This window comes from Convolutriloba macropyga, chromosome 1, assembly GCF_964194025.1.
Source record: "Convolutriloba macropyga chromosome 1, txConMacr16.3, whole genome shotgun sequence".
Classification (NCBI taxonomy): Eukaryota; Metazoa; Xenacoelomorpha; order Acoela; family Convolutidae; genus Convolutriloba; species Convolutriloba macropyga.
In genome coordinates, this window is record NC_134468.1 from 60,288,950 (window position 1) to 60,310,342 (window position 21,393).

A 21,393-nucleotide genomic window follows, 5' to 3' on the forward strand; every position below is an offset into this window, starting at 1 on the left:
GGTTTATTTCGGGCTATGGACGTTCGGTACCTAATGGTTATCACTAGTAGACGTGTCTAAGCTGAAAAAGTACCATACTTTAGGCAGAAAAAGCTCCAAGAAAAGATAGGGTTTCTCAATGTTTCAAAAAAGTCTTCTCTCGAAATTCTTCTAAAAGTAGAGATCTCTTGAATCTGAGATATTTTGGTTTTTTTGGTCAAATACGGTGTTCATTCAACTGTACCCACTATTTGCAGTGCAAATGGTGCAAAAATTCTGCGGAATTTTAAAATTTCTATATAATGATAGGATTTTTGAAGAAATGTCGGTTTTTGAAAAAAAAAGTGGTCATTTTTACTTTTTCTCGGCCACTTATAGCCAAATTGGACAATGTAGTTTCGTAGATAGTTTGTCTACTCGTTCTTAAAACTTATGGACACGACAAAATTTGATTTTAAAGTCGTATCGTATATTTTTTCTAGGTTTCCGTGTTTGCTTTATTAGGTGTACTGACTCTTCAAAAATATAGCCTCTTTTTTCGCAAATATCTCTCGAAGTTGGGTTTATTTCGAGCTATGGACGTTCGGTACCTGTTGGTTATCACCAGTAGACGTGTCTAAGCTGAAAAAGTACCGTACTTTAGGCAGAAAAAGCTCAAAGAAACGATAGGGCTTCTCAATGTTTCAAAAAAGTCTTCTCTCGAAATTCTTCTAAATTTAGAGATCTCTTGGATCTAAGATATTTTATTTTTTTTGGTCAAATACGGTGTTCATTCAACTGTACCCACTATTTGCAGTGCAAATGGTGCAAAAATTCTGCGGAATTTCAAAATTTCTATATAATGATAGGATTTTTGAAGAAAAGTCGGTTTTTGAAAAAAAAAGTGGTCATTTTTACTTTTTCTCGGCCACTTATAGCCAAATTGGACAATGTAGTTTCGTAGATAGTTTGTCTACTCGTTCCTAAAACTTATGGACACGACAAAATTTGATTTTAAAGTCGTATCGTATCTTTTTTCTAGGGTTCCGTGTTTGCTTTATTAGGTGTACTGACTCTACAAAAATATAGCCTCTTTTTTCGCAAATATCTCTCTGAGTTGGGTTTATTTCGGGCTATGGACGTTCGGTACCTGTTGGTTATCACTAGTAGACGTGTCTAAGCCGAAAAAGTGCTATATTTTAGGCAGAAAAGGCTCCAAGAAAAGAAAGGCTTTCTCTATGTTTCAAAAAAGTCTTCTCTCGAAATTCTTCTAAATTTAGAGATCTCTTGAATCTAAAATATTTTAGTTTTTTGGTCGAATACGGCGTCCATTCAACTGTACCCACTATTTGCAGTGCAAGTGGTGCAAAAATTTGGCGGAATTTCAAATTTCCTATATAATGTTAGGATTTTTTAAGAAAAGTCAGTTTTTGAAAAAAAAAGTGGTCATTTTTACTTTTTCTCGGCCACTTAGAGCCAAATTGGGCAAAGTAGTTTCGTAGATAGTTTGTCTACTCGTTCTCAAAACTTATAGACACGACGAATTTTGATTTTAAGGTCGTATTGTATCTTTTTTCTAGGTTTCCGTGTTTGCTTTATTAGGTGTACTGACTCTTCAAAAATATAGCCTCTTTTTTCGCAAATATCTCTCGAAGTTGGGTTTATTTCGAGCTATGGACGTTCGGTACCTGTTGGTTATCACCAGTAGACGTGTCTAAGCTGAAAAAGTACCGTACTTTAGGCAGAAAAAGCTCAAAGAAACGATAGGGCTTCTCAATGTTTCAAAAAAGTCTTCTCTCGAAATTCTTCTAAATTTAGAGATCTCTTGGATCTAAGATATTTTTTTTTTTTGGTCAAATACGGTGTTCATTCAACTGTACCCACTATTTGCAGTGCAAATGGTGCAAAAATTCTGCGGAATTTCAAAATTTCTATATAATGATAGGATTTTTGAAGAAAAGTCGGTTTTTGAAAAAAAAAAGTGGTCATTTTTACTTTTCTCGGCCACTTATAGCCATATTGGACAATGTAGTTTCGTAGATAGTTTGTCTACTCGTTCCTAAAACTTATGGACACGACAAAATTTGATTTTAAAGTCGTATCGTATCTTTTTTCTAGGGTTCCGTGTTTGCTTTATTAGGTGTACTGACTCTACAAAAATATAGCCTCTTTTTTCGCAAATATCTCTCTGAGTTGGGTTCATTTCGGGCTATGGACGTTCGGTACCTGTTGGTTATCACTAGTAGACGTGTCTAAGCCGAAAAAGTGCTATATTTTAGGCAGAAAAGGCTCCAAGAAAAGAAAGGCTTTCTCTATGTTTCAAAAAAGTCTTCTCTCGAAATTCTTCTAAATTTAGAGATCTCTTGAATCTAAAATATTTTAGTTTTTTGGTCGAATACGGCGTCCATTCAACTGTACCCACTATTTGCAGTGCAAGTGGTGCAAAAATTTGGCGGAATTTCAAATTTCCTATATAATGTTAGGATTTTTTAAGAAAAGTCAGTTTTTGAAAAAAAAAAGTGGTCATTTTTACTTTTTCTCGGCCACTTAGAGCCAAATTGGGCAAAGTAGTTTCGTAGATAGTTTGTCTACTCGTTCTCAAAACTTATAGACACGACGAATTTTGATTTTAAGGTCGTATTGTATCTTTTTTCTAGGTTTGCGTGTTTGCTTTATTAGGTGTACTGACTTCAAAAATATAGCCTCTTTTTTTCGCAAATATCTCTCTAAGTTGGGTTTATTTCGGGCTATGGACGTTCGGTACCTAATGGTTATCACTAGTAGACGTGTCTAAGCTGAAAAAGTACCATACTTTAGGCAGAAAAAGCTCCAAGAAAAGATAGGGCTTCTCAATGTTTCAAAAAAGTCTTCTCTCGAAATTCATCTAAAAGTAGAGATCTCTTGAATCTGAGATATTTTGGTTTTTTTGGTCAAATACGGTGTTCATTCAACTGTACCCACTATTTGCAGTGCAAATGGTGCAAAAATTCTGCGGAATTTTAAAATTTCTATATAATGATAGGATTTTTGAAGAAATGTCGGTTTTTGAAAAAAAAAAGTGGTCATTTTTACTTTTTCTCGGCCACTTATAGCCAAATTGGACAATGTATTTTCGTAGATAGTTTGTCTACTCGTTCCTAAAACTTATGGACACGACAAAATTTGATTTTAAAGTCGTATCGTATCTTTTTTCTAGGGTTCCGTGTTTGCTTTATTAGGTGTACTGACTCTACAAAAATATAGCCTCTTTTTTCGCAAATATCTCTCTGAGTTGGGTTTATTTCGGGCTATGGACGTTCGGTACCTGTTGGTTATCACTAGTAGACGTGTCTAAGCCGAAAAAGTGCTATATTTTAGGCAGAAAAGGCTCCAAGAAAAGAAAGGCTTTCTCTATGTTTCAAAAAAGTCTTCTCTCGAAATTCTTCTAAATTTAGAGATCTCTTGAATCTGAAATATTTTAGTTTTTTGGTCGAATACGGCGTCCATTCAACTGTACCCACTATTTGCAGTGCAAGTGGTGCAAAAATTTGGCGGAATTTCAAATTTCCTATATAATGTTAGGATTTTTTAAGAAAAGTCAGTTTTTGAAAAAAAAAAGTGGTCATTTTTACTTTTTCTCGGCCACTTAGAGCCAAATTGGGCAATGTAGTTTCGTAGATAGTTTGTCTACTCGTTCTCAAAACTTATAGACACGACGAATTTTGATTTTAAGGTCGTATTGTATCTTTTTTCTAGGTTTGCGTGTTTGCTTTATTAGGTGTACTGACTTCAAAAATATAGCCTCTTTTTTTCGCAAATATCTCTCTAAGTTGGGTTTATTTCGGGCTATGGACGTTCGGTACCTAATGGTTATCACTAGTAGACGTGTCTAAGCTGAAAAAGTACCATACTTTAGGCAGAAAAAGCTCCAAGAAAAGATAGGGCTTCTCAATGTTTCAAAAAAGTCTTCTCTCGAAATTCTTCTAAAAGTAGAGATCTCTTGAATCTGAGATATTTTGGTTTTTTTGGTCAAATACGGTGTTCATTCAACTGTACCCACTATTTGCAGTGCAAATGGTGCAAAAATTCTGCGGAATTTTAAAATTTCTATATAATGATAGGATTTTTGAAGAAATGTCGGTTTTTGAAAAAAAAAGTGGTCATTTTTACTTTTTCTCGGCCACTTATAGCCAAATTGGACAATGTAGTTTCGTAGATAGTTTGTCTACTCGTTCTTAAAACTTATGGACACGACAAAATTTGATTTTAAAGTCGTATCGTATATTTTTTCTAGGTTTCCGTGTTTGCTTTATTAGGTGTACTGACTCTTCAAAAATATAGCCTCTTTTTTCGCAAATATCTCTCGAAGTTGGGTTTATTTCGAGCTATGGACGTTCGGTACCTGTTGGTTATCACCAGTAGACGTGTCTAAGCTGAAAAAGTACCGTACTTTAGGCAGAAAAAGCTCAAAGAAACGATAGGGCTTCTCAATGTTTCAAAAAAGTCTTCTCTCGAAATTCTTCTAAATTTAGAGATCTCTTGGATCTAAGATATTTTATTTTTTTTTGGTCGAATACGGTGTTCATTCAACTGTACCCACTATTTGCAGTGCAAATGGTGCAAAAATTTTGCGGAATTTCAAAATTTCTATATAATGATAGGATTTTTGAAGAAAAGTCGGTTTTTGAAAAAAAAAGTGGTCATTTTTACTTTTTCTCGGCCACTTATAGCCAAATTGGACAATGTAGTTTCGTAGATAGTTTGTCTACTCGTTCCTAAAACTTATGGACACGACAAAATTTCATTTTAAAGTCGTATCGTATCTTTTTTCTAGGGTTCCGTGTTTGCTTTATTAGGTGTACTTACTCTTCAAAAATAGAGCCTCTTTTTTCGCAAATATCTCTCGAAGTTGGGGTTATTTCGAGCTATGGACGTTCGGTACCTGTTGGTTATCACCAGTAGACGTGTCTAAGCTGAAAAAGTACCGTACTTTAGGCAGAAAAAGCTCCAAGAAACGATAGGGCTTCTCAATGTTTCAAAAAAGTCTTCTCTCGAAATTCTTCTAAATTTAGAGATCTCTTGGATCTAAGATATTTTATTTTTTTTTGGTCGAATACGGTGTTCATTCAACTGTACCCACTATTTGCAGTGCAAATGGTGCAAAAATTTTGCGGAATTTCAAAATTTCTATATAATGATAGGATTTTTGAAGAAAAGTCGGTTTTTGAAAAAAAAAGTGGTCATTTTTACTTTTTCTCGGCCACTTATAGCCAAATTGGACAATGTAGTTTCGTAGATAGTTTGTCTACTCGTTCCTAAAACTTATGGACACGACAAAATTTCATTTTAAAGTCGTATCGTATCTTTTTTCTAGGGTTCCGTGTTTGCTTTATTAGGTGTACTTACTCTTCAAAAATAGAGCCTCTTTTTTCGCAAATATCTCTCGAAGTTGGGGTTATTTCGAGCTATGGACGTTCGGTACCTGTTGGTTATCACCAGTAGACGTGTCTAAGCTGAAAAAGTACCGTACTTTAGGCAGAAAAAGCTCCAAGAAACGATAGGGCTTCTCAATGTTTCAAAAAAGTCTTCTCTCGAAATTCTTCTAAATTTAGAGATCTCTTGGATCAAAGATATTTTATTTTTTTGGTCAAATACGGTGTTCTTTCAACTGTATCTACTATTTGCAGTGCAAATGGTGCAAAAATTCTGCGGAATTTCAAAATTTCTATATAATGTTAGGATTTTTGAAGAAAAGTCGGTTTTTGAAAAAAAAAGTGGTCATTTTTACTTTTTTTTCGGCCACTTAGAGCCAAATTGGACAATGTAGTTTCGTAGATAGTTTGTCTACTCGTTCTTAAAACTTATGGACACGACAGATTTTGATTTTAAAGTCGTATCGTATCTTTCTTCTAGGTTTCCGTGTTTGCTTTATTAGGTGTACTGACTCTTCAAAAATATAGCCTCTTTTTTTTTCGCAAATATCTCTCTAAGTTGGGTTTATTATGGGCTTTTGACGTTCGGAACCTGTTGGTTATAACTAGTAGACGTGTCTAAGCTGAAAAAACACGTCTACAAAATGTTTGAATAGTCTTTTGCGATGCCTAGTGTACAGCTAGTTGAGAGTGTTGATGATGCGCTACTGATTTCTGTGTTATTTCCCATTCTCTATTACAGATCATGTCCATGAAAATGGAGAGACCATATTGTGTTCAGTAGGCCTTTTCAATTGTTTGCATGGCAACGGGTAATTTTTGGTCGGTTTTTGTTATTTTGAAAAAATGTTAGGATTTTTGAAGGAACGTCATTTTGCTCGATTTTGAATTTTTTCATGTTAAAACAAAAAAATTACTTTGCAGAATAATATGAGCAGAACATACAACCGCAAACAAAAGAGAAATTTCTCGGAAGTTAAAATAGCCGCAGCACTTGTATATATGAGAAAAACTAGCACATCTGTTAGGGAAACTGCGAAACTCTATTGTCTGCCTCGTACTACGCTTCAGAGGAGGTCAAAACTTAACCAGAAATATGTCCCTAGGGGCAGGAAGCCTATTTTGACGGAAAATGCATATAGAGAAGTATTCAGAAGAAGTATCACTGCTTCATTTAGTGTTGAGGTTCGAAGAATAGCGTACGAAGTTGCATTGGAACAGGAAACGCATATTCCCCAATCATGGATTCAGAATGCGATGGCAGGCGTTGACTGGTGTCTAAATTTTTTCAAGAAGTACCCTCATCTGAAAAAAATTTGGGCAAAGAAAAAAGTGGAAAAATCAGAAAAATTTCTCTGCTGTGTCTGTGAAGAAAGATACGATCGCTCTGATGTTGTTCTCTGTATATCATGCTGTGGAATGAAGTGCATCCATTGTTACAATCCAAAAAAATGCTTGCAGAAAGATATGAACCACAAGTATATGTAGTCTGCAGTAAAGTGTTGGATTAGAGTGATGCCTGTATGATGTATATCGTGTTTACTGCTAAAATGTTGCTTTGTATATATGAAGTGCTTCATCGTTTTTTCGCGCTAATAGACGCTTTCTTTGCAAATTAATATTGAAATTTTGACATTTTTTTTATGACAGACAACTGGGCAAAAAAGATAAAATCTTGGTTGTTTTTTGGTCAAAATTAGCGGGGCCATAAACTTGACCTGCTTTGTTTCAAGGTTTTCAAATCAAAAAGCAAGGTCATAAAATTGACTTGCTTCGGTTTCGTCTTGTTCTTGAAAAACTTGGCAGGGCCATAAAATTGACCTGCGTTAGATTGCCAAAATTTGGACTGTTTCTTAAATATTTAATTATTGTTGTGAAAGTTGCATATTGTTTTTCAAATGATGGTGTTGAAAATTTAGAATTAGCTGTTGTTAGGTTTTACTGAAAGCTTTCTTCAACTTTTAATCGTTTCGGAGATTGGACTTCAAAGTTGAGAAACTAAAAAACAATTTTTAGACAATGTCTCTGACTGAAATCATCAATTCTCTCTCCTATGAACCTGAGCAGACGGGACAGCTGCTAAAAATGGTGCGCGATAATTTCCTGCAATTGAATTCTTTTCTCCAGCTCCCAGATGAGCGGCTTGAAAAGATGGGAATTCCTATTGCCGTGATATATGCAGTGCGTGATAAAGCCAGAGCAAGTGCTAATCAGTTAACCCCCACGAGTTCTTCAAACACACCTGCATCGACGCCGAGCACTTCAGTGTCAACACCTGTGCGAAGAGCTGTAATTACTCCGGAGTCAATTTTGACAAGCACACCAGCAACGTTAGATGAGCTGAAAAAGCTAACTTCGAAAATCAACCCCGAGGTTGACAGCCACAAACTGAAGCTGGCTTCAATTGTTTGCGCGAAGATGGTTGAGGTAGGCTTCGAAAGGTTTTTTTGTCTTTAATCTGGAAGGCCATAAATATGACTTCCATTTGCGCCTTCTTTTCTCCGCAAGTGTTCTTTCAGCTCCATGGAATAAAGCCAAGCACTGAGATAAAATGCCTGTATGCTCAGATGTGCGTTGAGCTTTTCCCTACATACCTTGTTCAAGGCCAAAAATATCCATATGTGAGTAGCTTTATCAAGTTTACGAAACGACATTGTAATTCCCCTGATATTTTTTTCAGGGATTGTTCTTTCAACCGTCTCACAAAATTGGCGAACACGTTGTCGTGCCTCAGTCAGGAATATTTGAGCATAAGTTAAGAACTCTAAGACAAAAGGAAAAGGAAAACCAACCTCCAGCAGACGATTCAGAAGGCGATAATGGTAAAAAAACAATCATGCTTTTAAAATTGGAACCTGTTTTTTTCATTTTTCTTTCTTCTAGTTGAAGTGACCAGGCCAGTAAAAAGAAAACTAAACGTTCCTGCTAAAAACAAATCAGCTGACCTCTCAGAGCTTAAAAGGTTGTTCAACCGCACTGACCAGTCGTCTGAAACTACACGCTCGTTAACTTTTGCTCAACGGCAAAAGTTTTTGCAGACAACAAAGGAGAGTGTCGATATTGACCAATATTGCTCAGTAATAGGACTCTCCTTCACCAACGCCCTCCATGTTAGTTCCCTAATGCACTAATGCGGTTTTCTCAAATTTCCTATCTTTATTATTTTTTCGCAGGTTGATAACGAATACCGCAGATGGATAAAAACATCTCATGAGGAAAAATTCGAAGTACTCTTCCTTCAAGAACGAGAAAAGATAATTCATTTGGCTGAAAACTCAGAGAAGTTGCCCAGTGAAGCAAGCGAACTGCTAACAGGTTTCTATTTTTCTTGTATTTTATTCAGGTATTTGTTTCTTTGTGGTTTAAAAAAACTTTTAGAAGTCGATCGAAATACTGCTGCGCTTCTTCTGTTGAGCTATCTTGTGCCCCAAAGAAGAACAGTTGGAAAACACCGACTCAGTGACACGGAGTCACGCTCCAGGATGAAGCTGAACTTTATCAGTGAAGCTACTGTAATTATTTTGATGTACCATTCTCCTAAACTCAACCTAACATTTTTTTCTGCCTCCTAAATTTGGTTTTCGTTTAGGATCAAGACAACATTGATGAGTTTGTCAATAAGTGGAAACTCTCCAACGGTGCGATTGTTAAAACTTCAATGAAGGTAGAAACAGATTTTTCCTTACTTTCATTTTCTTTTGTTGGATTTTAAATTTTTACAGCCGGGCCATAAAATTGACCTGATTCTTCACTTCTTAAATTATCATTAAAAAGGTTGAGCCCTCAACAAGAGGCATCAAGTTTGCGCCATGTCATATGCTTAGTTAAGTTGTTTGCATCGCTTGTCTCCTTTTAACAGAACTTCGTCGTCTGCGGATGTGAAGTCGTAGAGTGCGATTCGTTGACATCGGCTGTAGAACTGAGTCACAAGTTTTTCACATGTGTGAACTTGAAATACCCTGGCCCTGTGTCGGTGATTTGGTGTTACCTTGACAAGTTCGTGTGGCGCAGGGATAACTGTATAATGGTGCCAGCAGTTGAGGATTTCGTAAGAGGGCTGAATCAAGCTTGGGAAAAGAAAAACACAGCAGTCGAAGGGCCATAAAAATGACCTTCGCTATTAAACTGCACTTTGCCTGATCTTATCAAACTACTTCGAAAGCCAACAAACTGAGCGAATTGCATACTTAATAATATTTCCAGCAATCATCTTTGTTGCTAATGTTTCGTTTTCAAAGCTCATTCCTATCGTATTCTGTTTCTTGCATTGCTTTTCATGTACCTGCTGATTGCCACCAATATATCTCTAATGAAAAGAGTTTCATCTTCTCTTTTGTATACTATTTGACCGGCACAGTGATTTGTCAGCCAGGTCACAGCTTTCAAGTTTATTTGATATTTCATTTTTAATGGATCTCTCTTACAGTTGATTGTTGTTGTGCTTTATATTTCTTCAGTACTGTTGTTCATGCAAAAACTATTATTCTTCTCAGAAATTGACAGCTTCGTTACTCCTTTTTTAATTGACGCAAGCAAAGAGGAAAGAAAAGGGCGTAAATTTGTTTTTTTTTTCAAAAGTTAGACTATAGATTTTGTTTTTGGCGTTTTTGGAATAAAAATCATATCTGCTCATATCTTCGTATTTGAAACCACAAAAATGATAATCAGTTTTAAAAATATTTGTCAGGGCCATAATTTTGACCTGAACAACTTTCAATTATTCGTTTGAAAAATGAACAAATGCATTAGATGCTAGACTGGACTGTCTAATAAATGGCCCTGTATTGATCAGAGCTTTCAAATCTTCAACGATTTGAAATGAAAAGAATTACGTATATGAAAGGAAATGGCGTAAAGTTTACTTTTTAACAGCATTTTTTAAGCAGCATCATTTAAAAAAAGACAATACGGGCCGTAAATTTGACCTTCTTTCTTTCGACAGACTAATCGTGGTCGTTTATTGAATTAATCTGTTTTTTTTTTTTGCTGAAATACCACAGCCCATTTCTTTGTTTCAGATATTGGAATTATTGGAAAAATGAAAAGAAATTGTCAGGGCCATAAATTTGACCTGATCAGTCTCTTTTTCGTGCGATATCTCAACAGACCTAAGCGTTGTCTTTGCTAACGTTCCTACCAGTTTTCGAACAAATACAAAGATCAGAGATTTTTTGCGAGCTTTCAGGGCCATAAATTTGACCTGACAGATAAAACTGTACTGCTCGCCTGAAGGCTTCTTTTTATACAAAGCTCCGGAGGAGAAAATGCAAGAAGAGATTGGTCAGATTGATGAGCAGTTGAGTATTGAACGTTGTGTTCAAAATTACCCATTGTTAGCTTCGGTAGACTACAGAATCACCGAAGCACTTCTTGATTCGTCAGAAATACGAAGTCATAAAGCCATCAGCTCCGAAAATTTAGTGAACTTTCCTGACCAACTTCCTCTTTACGTTTTTCTTGAAAAAAACTATACTCGATCGTTTGACTTTGTTACTTATAAACCTTGCTTTAATGAATTTAAAAACGACACTCAGCGTGGTCATTGTGGTTTTTCAGTTGTCGCAAAAACAGCCCTGAAAAAAGGACAAATAATCGATGGACTAACTGGTGTTGTTGGTGAGATCAATCATGCCCTGCCCTTCGAGCATGACTTTTCCACTTTTGTCTGTCAATTTACAAAGCAAAGTCGTATAATGCTCGGTCCAATTTCATTCGTTAACCATTCTTGTATACCAAATGCGTCCTACAAAATAAATATTTCAAAACCTGGAGTTGTGCGACTGGCAGCATTGCATTCCATTGGCGAAGGTGAGGAAATCACAGTTTCGTATGGTGCAAAATATTTTGATGTTAATGGTGTATCTACCTGTCAATGCCCTCACGAGACAATGCACGTCCGGAGAAAAATTCGCTCAACGAAAAACAGCAACAAACACGATAATGATATGAAAGCTCAAGTTGAGGTTTTGGAGGACGAGGTTGCACTTGAGGAGCCAGAAGTTGCTGAAAACGTTACATCATACGCGCCACAGGATGCGCATTGTGTAGATAGCCAAATGCAGTGTACACAATCGAGACGCTCTCAAAGGAAATTGGAAACGTTTGAAAGTTTTTGGACAGACTGTTCAAATGATCAGAAAAGTTTCTCCCTTAACTGCACGATATGTGAAATTCAAGTAGATGTTGCCAATATGATGTATCATATGAAATTGAATCACCGCTACGAGGCGCAAATACCTTGTCCTTTTTGTGCTCATCTTTTCGTTTTTGGTCGGAGCTTTGTTCGCCATTTCGACAGTCATGTACCCGAGGTGATTAAAAAGCTTACGCACGAGGAAAATCAAGTAACCAATGGCAATCCTATGAAAAAACAAGAGGAAACTGCTATTTCTAGTCAGCAGAGCCCGCCAATATACTCTCAGTCTTCTCAACTCCATGAAACGGACACAGACGAGGAAAATGATATAGTGCTGCACAATCCAGATTCCGGCTTTGTTCAACTTTTGCCGCTCCCTTTAGGTGATGACGAAATTGTGCTACCGGTTCGCAACAAAAGGAAAATAGAGTTAAATGAAAACAGAACTTTGCTATGTGCTCAAGAGAAGTGTTTTGTTGTCTGTGGGACGGTTCGGTTTTATTTGAGCCACCTATATTTAGATCACTGCTACGAAAAGAAATTTAATTGTGTTTTCTGTCCTCGTTTTTATCCTCATGTGAACAGCTTACGCAAGCATTTGATTAGATGCCACTCGAAAACAGAGGGAAAACTCAAAGAGCCGCTCTCAGAAAACTCTCCTTGTGATTTCGAAGAGGTTTTTCCTGCAGAAGGCGCTGATGTAAAACTGCAGTTGCTGGAAAAAATTACAAGTGGCTCTGTAGGCGATGATCTTTTAATCAAAGTTCTATCTTCATCCTCAATAACAATTACAAAAGCTTTCGATTTCGTTGAACATTTTGGCGGACTGTTTAGTCAAACAATGAAGTTGATTTTTGAACTTATCAGCTCGGATTCAAAAATTGTCCCAGAGGATCCAACAATTTATTCACGCCTTGCATCGTTGCTCAATAATAGTTGTCTAAAAACTATTAAAAACGTCAGGGACATTCAAAAGTTTTTGGCAACTAAGGAAGTGCATGTTCCAGCTCAAGAAATTTATTTAGGCAGCCGACAAGAAACGATGTTTAAAGATGGAAGGCCGAAGCAGGTACGAATGAAACACAACTTCTATTTTGTTCCAATCTCTGAAGTAATCAAAAAAGTTATGTTGAGAGACGACGCTATTGTTGAGCAAATTTTGGCTTATAATAATTTTCTAAGAAAAATGACAGACGGCAACTTGCTGGTTGATTTGCAACAGTGCAAAACGTTTGAAGAAAACGGTACACCGAGCAATTCCGAGCAATTTGCTGAGATAGAAATTACATCCTTTTCTTTCAAACTATGTCTGCAGCTCTACTCTGATGATTTTGAACCAAGTAATCCAATTGGTTCACGCAAGTCCATTCATAAAGTTACCTGCTTCTATTGGATCTTGAAAAATTTGCCTCCCTGGCTCAATTCGCAAATAAATCAAGTAAATGTTGTTGCCCTGTGCAATACTTTAGATTTGTGCAGATATGGATATAAACCCGTTCTTGATAAAATAAGTGAAGACCTCAAAAAACTTGAAAGACCTTTCAATGTTTTAACGAAAGGCGGTTCTACGATATCAGTTCTCGGTGCACATTTTTCTTTCGTTGCAGACAATGCAGAATATCACTCTGCATTGGGTTTTGTCAAAAACTTTGCGAAAGGTTTTTGCTGCGAAAGATGTTTTGTTAGCGCTGAAAACTTTAGCAATTACCTCATTGAATCAAGTTGTCCGATTCGCAAAGTTTCGAGTTTCGAGCGACATTTACAAAGAGCGCAATCCACACAGAGACCATCAAAAGGCGTTAAAGGAAAATGCTATCTGGAAACCAGTTATTTTAGTAGTTACAGGAACTGGACGACAGATATACAACACGATCTGTTTGAAGGGGGTGTTCAGTATACAGTAAAATTGGTTCTTCATCAGTTAGTTGTTGTTCAGAAAATTTTCTCATGCGACATGCTTAATTACAGATTAAACTCGTTCGCATACGCCAGAGAGAAAGATGGTAAACCTACTGAAATTGACATCATCAAGTAAAATCAACTTGTGACTTAATAGGTTAACTAAAAATTCTATAATCATAACACTTTTTTGACTTTCAGACTTCGCGATCTCAAAGATCACAGCATACGTGGAAAATCTGATCAGATCTTCACTTTGTTCAGATTTCTCCCCTTGATTATATGTGACCTAATTCCAGAAGTCAACGAACATTGGCAATTTCTTCTTCAATATTTTGAATTGGTCAACCTGCTTCTCTCTCCGTCGTTTCTCGAATCTGATCTCGCTATCATGTCCCATCAGATTAGTAAGTAGATAAATTTTTTCTTGAGATCTGTAGCAGCATATAACAATAAAGGGGGTGAACAGAAAAATAACATAAAGCATATTTGCTGTGTTAACTTTGATTCCCAACCTCACCCTCTCGATAGGGCTATAATCTTTTGTTTTGAAGGAGTTTCGTTTTAGCTACTCACCTGCGATGGTTTAAGCGCTTGTTTCCAGAGCAACCAATAGTGTTCAAACAGCACCGGCTACTACACTACCCGACTGTCTTAGAAAAATCAGGACCTTTCATACATCAATGTGTTTTGAAATACGAACGCAAACATCAGTTTTTTAAGCGACTGGCACATATTGTTTGTAATTTTAAAAACATTTGCAAAACTATGCTTGATCGCCATCAACTGCAGCAGTACGTTTACTGGAGCTCACCTAAAGACCTCAAAGGTCTTGAGTTTGGACCAGGAAAATTTGTGTCGACTCGTGTTGCTTTTCATGAGAAATCTCTAACAGTTTTCAAAATGCGATTGGGCTTCGATTTAGAATGGATCTACGAATGTAAGAGAGCCCTGAGATGCGGCGTATGGTTCAGGTGTCAAGATGCAGTCTTTGCAAGCTACAATTGCGAAACTGATGAACCAAATTTCCTGAAAATCGAAAAGATTCTCAACATTTCCGACGAGCTTTATTTTTTTGGTTCGTACTTGAAAACGTCAAATTTCTCTGAACAGTCTCGGAGTTTTCTTGTTTCTGAAACTTCCAACATTGATCTCCTGAACTTTAACTCCATTTTTGATTACCATTGCTATTCAATCCATCGGTGTTTTGACCAGAACTGCCTCTTCGGGCACGTTGTGCTACGTAATAAAATTGCTTATAACAATTTCCCTAGTTGTGTCAAAAACAATAAACTTTCCTAACTGATTTCCCTTCATATTTATTGCTTGAACTGTTCATAACCTATTTTTTTAAATTTATTTTTTGTTCTCTTTTAAATTTGCTATTAGCTCGTCGCCTCCATTTTTTGAAGTGTTCTAAATTGTTGGGCCATAAAATTGACCAACTTGAGTTCTTTTCGTGTCTTCTCTTCTATTTCTTGGTATTAGCTCGTGACCTCCGATTTTTTAAAACAAATTTTTTAAAGGTTTCGGTGGCAAACGTGTTCTAAATTGTTGGGCCATAAAATTGAACAACTTGAGTTCTTTTCGTGTCTTCTCTTCTATTTCTTGGTATTAGCTTGTGACCTCCGATTTTTTGAAACAAAGTTTTTAAAGGTTATGGTAGCAAAAGTTATCTCAATTGTTGGGCCATAAAATTGACCAACTTGCACTCTTTTCGTGTTTTCTCTTCTTTTTCTTGCTATTAGCCTTTGGCCTCCAATTTTTTGAACAAATTTTTGAATTAGTTATGGTGGCAAACGTGTTCTTAATTATTGGGCCATAAAATTGACAAACTTGAACTCTTTTCATGTCTTCTCATCCATTTCTTGCTATTAGCTCGTGGCCTCCAATTTTTTGAAACAAATTTTTCAAAGGTTATGGTTGCAAAAATTGTTTTTAACTGTTGGGCCTTAAAATTGACCAACTTGAACTCTTTTTGTGTCTTCTCTTCTATTTCTTGCTATTAGCTCGTGGCCTCTAATTTTTGAAACAAATTTTTTAAAGGTTATGGTGGCAAAAAGTGTTTGTAACTGTTGGGCCATAATATTGACCAACTTGAACTCTTTTTGTGTCTTCTCTTCTATTTCTTGCTATTAGCTCGTGGCCTCCAATTTTGTGAAACAATTTTGTTATAGCGATGGTGGCAAAAAGTGTTCTTAACTGTTGGGCCATAAAATTGACCAGCTTGAACTCTTTTTGTGTCTTCTCTTCTATTTCTTGCTATTAGCTCGTGGCCTCTAATTTTTGAAACAAATTTTTTAAAGGTTATGGTGGCAAAAAGTGTTTGTAACTGTTGGGCCATAATATTGACCAACTTGAACTCTTTTTGTGTCTTCTCTTCTATTTCTTGCTATTAGCTCGTGGACTCCAATTTTGTGAAACAATTTTGTTATAGCGATGGTGGCAAAAAGTGTTCTTAACTGTTGGGCCATAAAATTGACCAGCTTGAACTCTTTTTGTGTCTTCTCTTCTATTTCTTGCTATTAGCTCGTGGCCTCCAATTTTTCGAAGAAAATTTTTAATGTTGTATTTTTAGAAGGTAGTTAGAGACGTACATGAATAAAACTTCTCCTAACAGCACAAATAACAAGTGCTTTTTGGGGCGACCGCCCCTTTTTTTGAATGAGTTTTGTAAAAAAGCAGTACATGATTTGTCATATGAGATCACATAAAAAATCATGTGCCAACACACGATTTTTCAGTTAAAAAGTGACACACGAAAAAATTGCAATTTACATGATATTTCGTGTGAAATCACACGAATCTCTCGGGTTAGCCTTCACGAGTTGTCACGTGATTCATACGATTTTTCACGTAATTTCTCATGTAAAGTCACACGAGTTTTAGTGTGACCCCACATAATTTTTCGGGGTTTTTCACATGATTTTTCGGTAATTTTTACGCAAAAAATCGTGTAAAATTTCATGTAAAAATACACGATTTTTCGTTTGAAAATCCCCCAAAAAATCGCGTGGGCTCACATGAAAAAACGTGTGATTCTACATGAGAAATTACGTGAAAACTTGTGTGAATCACATGAAAACTCGTGAAGGCCAACCCGAGAGATTCGTGTGATTTCACACGAAAAATCACGTAAATTCCAATTTTCTCGTGTGTCACTTTTTAACTGAAAAATCGTGTGTTGGCACATGATTTTTTATGTGATCTCACGCGAGAAAATTTTAGAGTGTAGCCTCCTACTGTGAATTTTTTTTTCACAAAATCATAAAAACAATGCCTGTTTATTTCATATATACCACTCAAGCTGAACTATTAATGAAAAAGGACTTCAGTTTAAATTAAACAGACTTAGCGACAAAACAATTCGTTGCAAAAGGTTTTTATTTGGGCAAAACATATAGTTAGAGGATTCTGGGACAAGAATTGTCCAAACACCCAGTAGCCTAAGGTTGATTTCTCCAAATTTGTCATCAAATATTTAATCAAACCTTTCCGAAATCAAAATTTTCAAGAGCCGGATGATCGACAAAACATAGTGTTGAATATTGCTTTCAAAGTTCATTGGTCAGAAATGAAAAAAAACGGAAACGAACGTATAATGGCCAACAAACTTGAATTTTACTATGATAAAAAAGAAAATTTAATCACTCCAAGTCATTGAAATCATCTGTAAATTAAAGATTATATTAGCGCAAAATTATGTTTTTAAATTTCGTGAATTTCTTTATAAGATTCAAAAACTTCACAACAAGTTGTTGAGAGCTTTCCGAGAAGGTGTTTAAACAGTTTTAGAGCAGCTATTTGCTCGTTATGGGGATTCTATGTCAACACCAATATAGTAAGAGTAAGTTTTGGGACCATTGTGGGTTGCCACCCCCCCCCCCCCCCTAATCTCTTAACTGATTCCAATCCTTTGTTCTCCACAGCCAACTGGTCCACACTGCGAGAGTTTTATAATGCTCTCTTATGTTGAGTTATCATTTCAAGCTCCATCTTGTGATCACAATTTACTTACTAGATTGTATACTCAAACAAACCTATATCTTTTTTAGTATTCATTTAAATGCAAAATGACTAGTAAATGAACCTTAGTTTAACGTGATCAATTTTCACAGCACAGTAAAAATATCTGTAATATCTGCAAGTTGTAAATTGTTTCATCCAGTCAATACTCATCAACTAAGGCAGTCACAACAATTAAGAAACAATTGTCATTTACTAATAACAATTAAAAATGACCATCATCGATTGAACTATTAATTTTGGGACAAAACTTCTTAACATGGATCAAAGGAAACGAAAAGATAATTTAAAGCCTAAGAGACCTTTAGTTTTAGATCTTAAGTTTTTCTGTTCATTATAATTTTTGAGCATACTTGAGACAATTTTTTTAAAAACTGAATTTTGCTAATTGGATTTCTTGAGCACTATCGAATTTCATCAACACCTTTGAAAGATATCAACTACTAACTTAGAAATGTGGTGAGCCACTCTGGTTGGTTGTAATGTTCGACAGCCACAAAGACAGTGTTGAGAAAGACGAGGGCTATAATGGTCCAGTAGAAGGCGTTGCTCTTCACCAGTTTCTTGATAAAGTGTCTCAACTGCTTCTGCTTCCTCTTGTACTCCGAGGACCCACTCCCCTTCACCCTTCCACCGCCCCCACCCCCACCCGAGGGTGCATTGTGGTGGTTCCGCGTGAACGGGTTGTCTAGATAGACACATATCAATTGTAAAAACTCACATGAGGCAGTTAGTTAGCTTAAATTCAAATCTGAACAAGAGCTCTGTTGACAACACATTGATTAATTTCAGTTCAAGTCTAAATTGCGGCTTTGCTAAAAACAGTAAAGGTCTTAAACATTGATTGTTCTTGGTTGAACTCTATGGTAAAACGTTGCAGCTAAACATTTGCAACATCTCTGAAGGAAATTTTAAGCTGAATATGATTGATTTCTTAACGTATTTTTCGTGAAAAAGAACATGAACAGCTTGTCGTTCAACGGGAACCATAGCACAATTAAATTGACCTTTTGTTGACTTGCAAAGGCAAAGGTAACATTCAGTAATTTTATCTAATCTTCAAACCTTTAACAATTATTTAATAACACGTAAGAAATAATCTTTCATCACTGATCAAAAGCAACATTTTCTAGTCGTTATCCAAATCATTTCGGCAGATCGTTTGTCAATGGCACCAACTATAACGTGTTCCAGAGGTCATTTATGATATGGAACCTCAAATTGGGTGACCAACAACTGGTTCAGTTTTCTAGCTAAGGGACGTCTCATAAGGATAACCTTCCGATTCACATAAAATTTTATGACATGTTCATAGTTCATGACTTTAATTCTACACTGAACTTCTAATAACACTGGCTGCGGTTAACAATAATCACGACTACTACTGATCTGTCCAGGGGATAGGGGAGGAGGGGACAGGGGTTAAATGAGGGAGGTTAATGGGCAAGGGGAGGGGTGAGGTATCTCGGTAGCAGCATATATAGTATACATAGTATGAGAGATAGCTAGCGTGGTCAAACAACGATCTCAACTAAAGGTTCATTAAAACACAGTTGTTACCTTTACGTTTCCCATTCCCTCTTCCTGAAAAACCAACTACTGCTCGTCTCAGGCATCGCAAACAACTATTAGGATTTCAGGAAAACAGCGATCAGACTCGTTTCCTATTTTTTGAACTCATCAGATTCCAGGAGCACAAAACAAATTTAATATAAGACTGAATGATCTCTAACCAGTATTAATAGTCTGGAAAAGAATAGGACAGTTATTTAACATTTTATTCCAAATGAAAAAGTGTACATTCGATAAGAAAAAAGAAGTTTGTGAATCTGCTGTATTGAAATCTGTGGATTTGGATTGCGTCTAAAAATTAGAATGATTAGAACGATTGAATGAATAATTAGAATGTACTTTTTAAGCAGTATACTTTTAACACCACTCCGCTAATTGAGTGAGACAATAACGAATATTTTTTTCCTCAAATAATTAAATACTCGAAAGAAAAAACCAGCATCTTTGAAAATGCACGCAGTCCCTGGCATCAATTCAAACGAACCTATAATCAAATTATGACAGCTCTCAGCTCTAAAAAACACTGCATTTCGAATTCAGGAATAAAAGTTACAGCTCATATTTCCTATGAAAGGTTGATTTGATGATAATTATTAGCTGAATTTGCTCAAATAATTTGTCAATCTCTTGATGACGCAAACCATTTTTGATTAAAAAAACTTTCATCGGAGATTTCAATTCTAAAAATACTAGCAAAATTATATCACGAAAAAAATATACAAACTTTTGCTAAGCCTACAAAATCCAAACATTTTCGATTATAAATCATCTAAAAACACTTCGGGTTACTTTTTCACAGGCAAACAGAAGCTATTGTTGTCAAAATTAATTTTTGACATCGAATCAATAAAACAATTAAAAAATCACGTCATTTACATTTGAAACATTGGATAAAATGGCTAAAAAAACTATAATTCTAGCCTCATTAAAAGATAAACGAAAAGGACGAGTATAATTGTTTCTAATTAAACAATAGTTTTTTGAGATCGTTTTTTTAAGGGTCTTCTCAATTAATGCGCATTTGGCGCGTATTAGTAAATAAAAGGTTACCACTGAGAGCCACAAAATTTTGGTATTAACGGGGTTTGCCAATGAATGAAATAATGTCGATACTGTTGTAGTTGTTTTGAAGCAAGAATTATTAGTCCCAATTACTGACATTGTTAATTCTCGTAATGAATTACAGTTGCAATGTTATTAAAGTGCACATTTTCAATCTGTTTAGCTGTATATAACGTCAACTAACAAATCGAATAAAAAGAATTACGCAGAATATTTTCTTAGCAACGATTCTTATTTTAAGTAAAGAAGACCCGAAGAAAAACATTTCAAAATCTGATTATTAACCAAATGCAGGACTTTAAAGAGCTCAAGAAAAGAAAAAAAATTAAAAAGGCAATCAAGTAGGAGAAGAATTGCTTTGAGTAGATATACAAAGGGTCGGGTTACATTTTCGATTAGGGAGGATTTTCATTTAAGCGAGTGTTCACTCCAAAAGTATAGCAAGATATGTTATATGCACAATAAACAATTTTAAAAAAAATAAACAATTTCGAGCAGCGCCTGCTTAGCTGGACAACTATTTGTCAAAAAACAGTCCAAACTTACTCAGAAATACAAAAGGTTAAATATCGGGAAAATATTTGTTCGCCCTGACACAGGCATTGCATCTGCCACGAAAGCCAAAACTTGATCGTTCAAATTTCGCATTTTGAACTTCATCATTGAGTCTTCAAGTTATCTCACAAGCTAAACCGTTACTCCTGGTTTTTCCCAGATAAAAATGTCAATTCTAGTGATTGGCGAAAAATTTTCAAATGTTTCACTGATTTTCTGACCCACCAAGTTTAAGCATTATTCAATTCTTGCGGTTGAATTTCGATTTGTATGTTTAAGTAAAATTTATTGAAAGAATATCAAGTTAAGAAAGCTTTAAAAAAATAATTGGTAAATGAGGCCAACATTTAAATTGAAACTAACACATAAATTCATTGAAAAAGTTTTGTCAATATATATAAGCAATCTTCAAAAAATTGAGGAAAAATCATAATTTTTCAAATGCCCAAGCTCTGAAATGGAAAACAGGCCTCTTAATAATGAACCAAAAATTCCAAAAAGTCTCAGATATTATTTACAAAGACTTAATTTAGATTTACTCCAATCCAGAAAACCTACAGAACTTCGTGCACCTCAATTTTAGTAAAAAAAAAAGAATCAATAGAAAAAAATAGTCGACTAGAAAAGATTTCAGTGCTTTCACTAGTCATAAAACAACCAAAATTGAAATATAATGACCATTTTACAGATATTTGAAAAAAATTTTATTACAATTACAAATATTTTCTCATTAGAATTTCTCAATAGTAAATCTATTTTATTTGTAAATTTCTA

At 35.6% G+C, this 21,393-nt stretch overlaps 1 protein-coding gene across 18 annotated transcripts in view; it reads right to left on the reverse strand.

Annotated features, from left to right (window-relative positions):
* Positions 1-21,393, reverse strand: part of LOC142341107 (voltage-dependent calcium channel type A subunit alpha-1-like) — a 294,273-nt gene that overhangs the window by 137,546 nt on the left and 135,334 nt on the right. For 17 of the 18 annotated variants that reach the window (XM_075391999.1, XM_075392008.1, XM_075391990.1 and 14 more), the window contains 2 exons: positions 18,991-19,014; positions 17,879-18,118 (listed from right to left, as the gene is read on the reverse strand). In XM_075391999.1, coding sequence (XP_075248114.1) covers positions 17,879-18,118; positions 18,991-19,014 — 264 coding nt within the window. The remainder of the gene's footprint in view (positions 1-17,878; positions 18,119-18,990; positions 19,015-21,393) is intronic. The other variant, XM_075392016.1, reaches the window with a different exon arrangement.